General features: G+C 32.9%; 1 protein-coding gene across 2 annotated transcripts in view; it reads left to right on the forward strand.

The window, feature by feature from the left end:
• The first annotated feature begins 224 nt into the window (after positions 1-224).
• The window catches only part of arhgap39 (Rho GTPase activating protein 39), a 72,421-nt gene continuing 63,471 nt past the window's right edge, over positions 225-9,174 (forward strand). For both annotated transcript variants that reach the window (XM_016551183.1, XM_016551182.1), the window contains exon 1: positions 225-532. In XM_016551183.1, coding sequence (XP_016406669.1) covers positions 522-532 — 11 coding nt within the window. In that variant the 5' untranslated portion in view covers positions 225-521. The remainder of the gene's footprint in view (positions 533-9,174) is intronic.

The following is a 9,174-nucleotide window of genomic DNA, read 5'->3' on the forward strand; positions in this document are numbered from 1 at the left end:
AGATAGACAGACAGACAGACAGACAGATAGAAAGATAGACAGACAGATAGACAGATAGATAGATAGAAAGATAGACAGACAGACAGACAGACAGATAGAAAGATAGATAGACAGATAGACAGATAGATAGATAGAAAGATAGACAGACAGACAGACAGATAGATAGATAGATAGATAGAAAGACAGACAGACAGACAGATAGATAGAAAGATAGACAGATAGACAGACAGACAGACAGATAGATAGATAGATGCACTCTTAGGATTTTCTCTGTATTTTGCAGGATGCCACACAGCGCGCGCCGGCGTGCTAAAGTTGCCATGGTAACCTGCTCTTTTTCAGCCCGCGAGAAGCGCAAGATGACGTCAGGTTGTCGGTGGTGACGGAGACGCGGGCGGACAGCGCGTGCTCTGGATCCTCGTTCACTCGCGTTGACTGCGGCGGCGGCGGAGCTTCCATCACCATGACTGGCGTGCTGTGGATTACTTTCACTGCGTGTTGAAGCGGGAACGAGACGCGCCATGGCTGAGAGGTAAACACGACGCGTGTGAAATGAAACGCGGTGATTTATTAGAAATGCGCGAGGCTTGCTTGCCGAGCGACGGTCACCCGGTTGCACGAGCATCGGCGGCATCATTTGCATCACTTAAATTAAATATGATGTGTGTTCATATAGCGATGTGCATCCCTTTAGTTTGACACCCTCCACACCCATAAGCCGGTGCTCTGGAGCTCCGTTGATTTTCTGTATTTCCTCCGTGAAGACGCGGAACGCACCTAGCGAACGCATCCCCCGAGGCGCGCGCACGGCGCGGCGATGCGATGAGAGGACGCGCAGCAGCCTATTTTAAGCAAAATGTCATGAAGGGGATGCAGACACCTGCGGCACGCGAGCCGCGATGTCCTTGTCCGCGAGTCTTGTGGTATTTAATTATTCATGCTTAGTGTTGAGGAAGTCAGCGATCCATGTGGGAATGTGAAGTGTCATTTTTATTGGAAGCCACCCTGTGTTTATCAAACAAAGCATTGGCCATGAAACAGATGCACTGGGATGGTCAGGGACCCTCTGCGTGGCCGCTATCATATATATATATATATATATATATGTTGTGACCCTGGACCACAAAACCAGTCATAAGGGTCCATTTTTGTAAAATTGAGATTTATGCATCATCTGAAAGTTGAATAATTAAGCTTTCCATTGATGTATGGTTTGTTAGGATAGCACAATATTTGGCTGAGATACAACTATTTGAAAATCTGGAATCTGAGGGTGCAAAAAAATCTAAATATTGAGAAAATCATCTTTAAAGTTGTCCAAATTAAGATCTTAGCAATGCATATTACTAATCAAAAATTAAGTTTTTATATATTTACGGTAGGACATTTACTAAATATCTTCATGGAACATGATCTTTACTTAATATCCTAATGATTTTTGGCATAAAAGAAAAATCTATAATTTTGACCCATACAATGTATTGTTGGTTATTGCTACAAATATACCCCAGCGACTTAAGACTGCTTTTGTGCTCCAGGGTCAGGTATGTATATATGTATCTGAAATGGGCGTCATAAAATCACACCCATGCTTGTGACAAACCTGGCTTTGTAAACAGCAATTTTTTTTGTACCAATCAGGAAATATATCCAATCAGAAATGTTCAGTGCCTGTCTATCATTTTGCATGCTCAGGTTATAGTTTGCAAAAGTCAGGTTCCAGAAGTAAAAATCTCATTCATTTTCTCCATAGAGGAGTTGATTTGTAATGCTAAATATTTAAAGACTGACCTACGGTGAGCTACGAGGTTGTTAATCGATGGTTTATGTGTTACTTGAAGCCATCAGCCTGCATTATTTAAACTTAATTTTAAAAACGACATTTCCCATGATTCTGTAAAGAAATCTCCACCAATCAGAGAATCGCGACAAGCAAATTGCACAAAATTAGCCCCACCCACTCCCGTGACGCACTGCGAATGACATATTGATTTTTCAGATTAATCACAATCTTCATCTTGATTCTTTAAATCCCAAGATCGACCTTAATTTGCCAGTGTTTCCTTATGCACATCTGCTTTTGAATCAGCAGTTATGTAGTCATATTGTTTCACTGTCCAAATTAGATTTACAGTTGAATTTGATAAGATTGTTTATAAGGATGTTTATCATAAAAGATGCCAAAAAAAACACCTGCATTGAGCTGTGCTCATGAGATGCATGCAATACAGAGTGACTCTGTAGTTCAATTCATGAATAAATGACTCTTCTAAATTGGTTCTTTTTAGTGAGTCAAAAACATACAATGCAGACCGGTGTAGTCCAATTTACCTTTTAAATAAGATCTTTATAGTGAATCAAAAACATACAGCACAACCAATGTAGTCCAATTCACGAACAAATGATTATTTTACATCGGCTCTTTTTAGTGAATCAAAAACATACAGCACAACCAATGTAGTCCAATTCACCAACAAATGATTCTTTTAAATCGGCTCATTTTAGTGAATCAAAAACATACAACACAACCAATGTAGTCCAATTCACCAACAAATGATTCTTTTAAATCGGCTCATTTTAGTGAATCAAAAACATACAACACAACCAATGTAGTCCAATTCACGAACAAATGATTCTTTTACATCGGCTCTTTTTAGTGAATCAAAAACATACAGCACAACCAATGTAGTCCAATTCACAAACAAATGACTCTTTTGAATCAGCTCTTTTTAGTGAATCAAGAACATGCGGCACAACCAATGTAGTCCAATTCACAAACAAATGACTCTTTTGAATCAGCTCTTTTTAGTGAATCAAGAACATGCGGCACAACCAATGTAGTCCAATTCACAAACAAATGACTCTTTTGAATCAGCTCTTTTTAGTGAATCAAGAACATGCGGCACAACCAATGTAGTCCAATTCACAAACAAATGACTCTTTTGAATCAGCTCTTTTTAGTGAATAAATCAGCTCTTTTTAGTGAATCAAAAACATACAGCACAACCAATGTAGTCCAATTCACAAACAAATGACTCTCTTGAATTGGCTCTTTATAGTAAACCAGAAACATACAGTGCACAAACAGTGTAGTCTAATTTTAGAGTTTTTTAAATCGTTTCTTCATAGTGAATCAAAAACCTACATCGCAGCCAGTATAGTCCAATTCACCAACAAATGACTCTATCATTATCATTACTTTGAGTGAGGGAATATTTTATTAAAACATTTGATATGTTAATATTATTGTAAAAAAAGTAATAGCTTTTTTTATTTAGCTTTATGAGCTTTATTGCCAGGTATGTTTACACATACGAGGAATTTGTTTTCGTGGGCGCCATCGCGAGTTATATTATATAATATTTATATATTAGTTAGTTATATATATATAACTTATATTAGTTATATATTATATAATAGTTCTGTTCAATTCTGTATCAGAATTGAATCAAATCAAACTGAATCGAACTGAGCTGTGAAATCAGTATGGATCCCAGCCCTGGTGTTCATCAGAGAGACGTTTGATGTTTGAGTTTCAGTCCGTGGATGTGGATGTGGATGTAGGCAGAGGTTGGGTGTGTAAATGGGTGAAACCACAGCTGGGTGGAGCACAGGCGTGTTTGGCCCCGCTCTCGTGAGTCATTCTCAGAGATCACAGGCTCAACGAGTGCTGTTTACCCTGTGGTCAGTGTGAATGACCTTGTGTTGTGGCCGTGGCATTCAAACAACGTGTGCACAGGTGCTGCTCTCGTCCTACACTGACAAACACCTGTCTCTCGAGTTGTATTTTAGTACTATTCGTATATTATAGTATAGTGTAATAGTATAATATTATGTTATATATATATATATATTTATATACAGCATGTGTTATATTATAACATAATATTTTGAACTTAATTTTATTTTTATATTTTAAGTTTTCAATTGAATTTTAATTTGAGTAATTTCATCATTTTTATTAGTTTTTGTTTTTTAAATATTTCGATTTAGCTTTATTTATTAGTACTTAACTTATTTGATCTAATATGTGTATTTTATATTTTTATTGCATTTTATATTTTATTATATTTAATTTTTCAGCCTAATTTCAATTAGCAGAAACAATGCACTTTTGTGATTTTTATTTTTTTTAAATAGTTCTATTTAGCTTTAATTCTCAGTTTTAATGCAAGTAATTTTAATTCTTTTAACTTATAAGTTTGTTTTCGCATCTAATATTCGTATTTGTATTTTATTTTAGCTTTATTTCAAATGGACTAATTCCATGCTCTCATTTTTATTTTATTATTGAATTTTAATTTGAGTAATTTCATCATTTTTATTAGTTTTTGTTTTTTAAATATTTCGATTTAGCTTTATTTATTAGTACTTAACTTATTTGATCTAATATGTGTATTTTATATTTTTATTGCATTTTATATTTTATTATATTTAATTTTTCAGCCTAATTTCAATTAGCAGAAACAATGCACTTTTGTGATTTTTATTTTTTTTAAATAGTTCTATTTAGCTTTAATTCTCAGTTTTAATGCAAGTAATTTTAATTCTTTTAACTTATAAGTTTGTTTTCGCATCTAATATTCGTATTTGTATTTTATTTTAGCTTTATTTCAAATGGACTAATTCCATGCTCTCATTTTTATTTTATTATTTTTTGCATTTTTATTTAGCTTTACTTAATTTTAATTTCAGTTTTAGTAAATTTAATACTTTAAATTAGACTTTTTTTTATTTCAGTTGCCAAAGCAACATTTCAAATGTTCTAAGTTTTTTATCTAATATTTATTCATAATTTATTGCATATTCCACAAAAAAAAAAAAAACTGGAAAGCAATTTCACAAACTGCAACTCCAGTCAGATCAGAATCTGAATCTGCATTATTTTCATTACATTTATATTTACCCTCCAAATTCTCATTACTGTAATGCAAAAATATCAAAAATTATAATAATAATACATATTATTTAAAATTTTAAATAGCAATGTACATTTGCAATGTATGTCATTCTAGTGTTCATTTTCATTAATTTTATTCTGCTTTTTATTAAAATTTTAGGCTATTTCAATGAACAAAAACAATTTTTAATAGTATTTTTAATTTTAGTTTTAGTTAACGAGAACAACATTGCATTATACATTGAGCATCCGTTTAATGCATATTGCACAAAATTGCAACAGCAATCAGATATGAATTACTACGTAACTCTTGCTGTAAAGATGCACAAATTTGTCTCGAAAACCAAGTTCTGTTTAAAATCGTTTGAGGAAGGAGCTCATTGACCCAGGGTTCCTGATGACTTCATTACACAGCATGTCAGAAAAGCTGTTGTAGTGATCGGGTCGCCAGCGGCAGTCACACAATGCCATTTCAATTGATCTGCCCTCTTAAACATGCTTGACCGACCCATAATGCAGTGTGTTAGAGCAGCGCTGCAGAAGCGGCACGTGTTTGTGTGGTTTGGGTTTTTATTATTATGCAGGTGATGTTAAATGATCTCAGTGCTCGACTATCTGCTGTCGTAATATAAAGTGGTAGTTTACCCAAGCATGTCACTGTAAAATGATGATAATACGCATAATTTTACAGATGATTCTGGTAATCGTAATGATGCTGCTATTGAGCAGAGAAACATGATGTCTGAACCGTGGGACTGCAGTTTAGGAAGGCAAATCTCAACAGAAAAACCAGTGATGTAATTTGTCCAAGTGTCAGTAATTAATGTGCACTTGATCCACCAGACGATATGGAGGCTGTAGTGACTTCCAATAAAAAATGAGCAGATAACGAGCCACCTGATTATTATTAAGACTCATGCAAAATATGCAGATTGCAGCAAGAAAGATTGCAGATAAGCAGACAGACGCTGCTGCCAGATTGTACGTGTTCAGTAAAATCAACCAGACTAATGATGCATTTTATGAAATAATGTGCACCGTAGAGAAAAAAGGCTGTGCATTATACATTTTTAGCACAAATTAAAGGGAAAATGCAGTGTAAACTTAGAACACGGCTCATTTGATTTGGTTCAATATCTTTACTTACCCCTAAAGAGGCTTTTAAATAGTTTTCTGCCTGCTTCGGATAATTTGAAACTCAAATTTTAAGCAAATTCAATCTTCTCATTTAATGCGTTTCCCCCTCAAGTTAAAAAATGTGGAGATTGTAGTTTTAGTACTTCAGTTTACACTTAATTATAAGTTTAAGTTTTTAATTTGTTAAATATTTGTGTTTAATATTTTGCTTTATATCATTTTTTCTGCTTTATTTCAATTAACAAAAAATATGTTTTTATTCTAATGTTTTATTCTTTTTTAAAGGTTCTGTTTAGTTTTAATTTATATTTATTTCAGTTTTAATTTGAGCAATTTTAGTACTTCAACTTATTTATAAGTGTAGGTTTTTAATCTAATATTTATATTTTAATTTTATTTCAGCTTTATTTCAAATATCCCAACACAATGCACTTTTTCATTTTTATTCTTTTTTTGAAATATTTCTATTTAGCTTTTTATTTTTCATCTAATATTTTATTTTATTTCAAAACAATGTGCTTTTTCATTTTTATTCTCTTTTTATAAATTTTTATTTATCTTTAATTTGTTTTTATTTCCATTTTACTTTTAGTGATTTTAGTACTTTGACTTATTTATGTTTAAGTTTTTAATATAATATTTATATTTATTTGATTTTAGCTTTATTTCAATTATCTAAAACAATAATTTTTTTTTTATTCTCTTTTATATTTCTATTTTGCTTTAATTTTTTTTATTTCAGTTTTAGTTTTAGTAATTTTAGAACTTCAACATTTATTATTTTAGTTTCTAATTTTCCTTTAAGTTTTAAATTTTTTTTATTAATAATATTTTATTATTTTATTAATAATATTTTATTTTACACATTTAGTAGTGTTTTGGAAAAAAACAACCGGACTAATGATGCATTTTATGAAATAATGTTATGCTGTGCATTGTATCAGCTGATTTGCTTCAGTATCTTTGCGTCTTCTTCCTCAAGAGGCTGTTAAATAGTTTTCGCTGTGCTCTGGAAAATGTGAAACTCAAATTTGAAGCAATTCAGTCGTCTCGTTTCATGCGTTTCCCCCTCAAGCAAAAAAAGTTGCAAGCTCTTACATTCAAAGTCTTGTCACACAGATGAGCGTGCGATAGTAGACTCGCGCGGCTGTAGACGCGACGTGACAGTGATGGGAGAAAAGCAAAAAGCGTCAGACAGAGAAAGAGCCGAGTGGAGAGCGAATGAGACAGTGTGCGGCTCACTGAGTCCAGCGCGAGACGGCCGGCCTTATTACAGCACCTGTGTGTGTGTGTGTGTGTGTGCTGATCTACAGATGTGGAATATGGGGGTCATGGAATTGCAGAGGCTGCGGTTGCTAGGAGACTGTTGCCGGGAAGCCTTTGTCTGGATTGCTCTGATGTCTATAGAACCGGCCTTAACAGTGAGGTCACACAAACCCACGTACACACACACACACACACACACAAACACACACACACACTCCCACACACGCATCTGACGTGCTGCTATTTTTAGGAGCCACCTTGAGTGTGTGTGTGTTCATTTAAGTGCTGATGGGAATTAGTGAGCAAACGGTTTTGTCTTTGAATGCGTGCATAAGACGTACTGTAAAAGACATGAGCTATGAATGAACACCACAGTCACACTCAGTGTTGTTTGGTAGTATTTATATGCTATTATAGTATTTTTTGAATAATATAACTTATGTTTGTATATTTTCAAGTTTCGTTTTAATTTAAGTTGAAGTTTTAGTAGTTTTGCAATGTTTTTTTCACATTTATTATTATTATTATTATTATTATTACTATTAATATATATTAAAACATATTTATAGTAATAATAATAATAATAATAAATGTAATATTTATATTTAGCTTAGTTTTTTTATGTCAGTTTTTAGTAATTTTAGTACTTCAGCTTAAACATTTATTTTAGTTAGTTGCCAGTTAATTCTAATTTAGTCTAATTTAATCTGATTTTTAATGTTGATTTTTTTTCCAACTTTTTTCAGTTTTCATTTTAGTTTTAGTTTTAGTAATTTAACATGCTTTTGTCGTTTTTATTTCTATTTAGCTAAATTTTTATTTCAGTTTGATTAATTGTAATACTTCAGCTTAAACATACTTATTTCATTTAGTTGCCAAGGCAAGATTTTTTTTTTTTTTTTTTTTAATCATTATTCATTATTTTTTTATAGATTTTATTTTATGTTCTGATTTTTTGTCATTTTTGGTCTTTATTTCTATTTTGATTTTTTTTTTTTTTCTGTGTCAATTTTAGTAATTTGAGTACTTCAGCATAAACTTATTTATTCAGTTAGCTGCCAATGCAAAATTTTAAAGTAAAAATTTTAGTTAATATTTTTACTTTATTTTATGTTATTTAACCTTTATTTCAGTTACCAAAATCAGTCTTTAATAGTTTTAGTTAACAGTAGCAACACTGATACAACAAGATGCATTGATTTGCGCAATTATTACAGATAATCATATTATAGTCATTAGTCATGCAAAATAATGCACCCAAGAGACGTGACTCACAACTGATTTCAATAGAGTTTTGTTAACGTTGCTAAAAACGTGATACTCTATAAGCATAAAAAAGACTACCTGCAAATAATGGGTGATTACTTTTATATTTCTGAGTATTGAATGACTTATAAGTGTGTTTATAATTGAAACCGTCAATAATTTTCAAAAAGCTCATCGCAGTGCATTATGGGATTGCCTTCACAATGAATACACGTAAAGCTGCATTAAAACCTGACTAAAATACGGTTTAAAGGCAGCATGATGGTGTTTCCTGCTGGGATCTGTGTGTCAAGAGCGTCTAGTTACACAGCGCGCTTACTTTCTGAAAAGACATGAACGTTTCTTTTTGAGGACGTGTTTGTGTGTGTGTGTGTGTGTGTGTGTCTACATAATCAGCTCGATTTAGAGAAGCTGAAAGCCTAGAGAGCGTGATTCACTCAAACAGCCGCTTATGAAATGAATTATTTTATGGAAATAAGAGACTCAATCAAGGCGGTGTTTCAGTCAGCGAACACACACACACACACACACAGTCACACACACACTCACACACACACACACAGAGTCACACACACAAACACACACACAGAGTCACACACACAGTC

Source organism: Sinocyclocheilus rhinocerous, unplaced genomic scaffold (genome assembly GCF_001515625.1).
Source record: "Sinocyclocheilus rhinocerous isolate Xijiao unplaced genomic scaffold, SAMN03320098_v1.1 scaffold555, whole genome shotgun sequence".
In the NCBI taxonomy this organism is placed as follows: Eukaryota; Metazoa; Chordata; class Actinopteri; order Cypriniformes; family Cyprinidae; genus Sinocyclocheilus; species Sinocyclocheilus rhinocerous.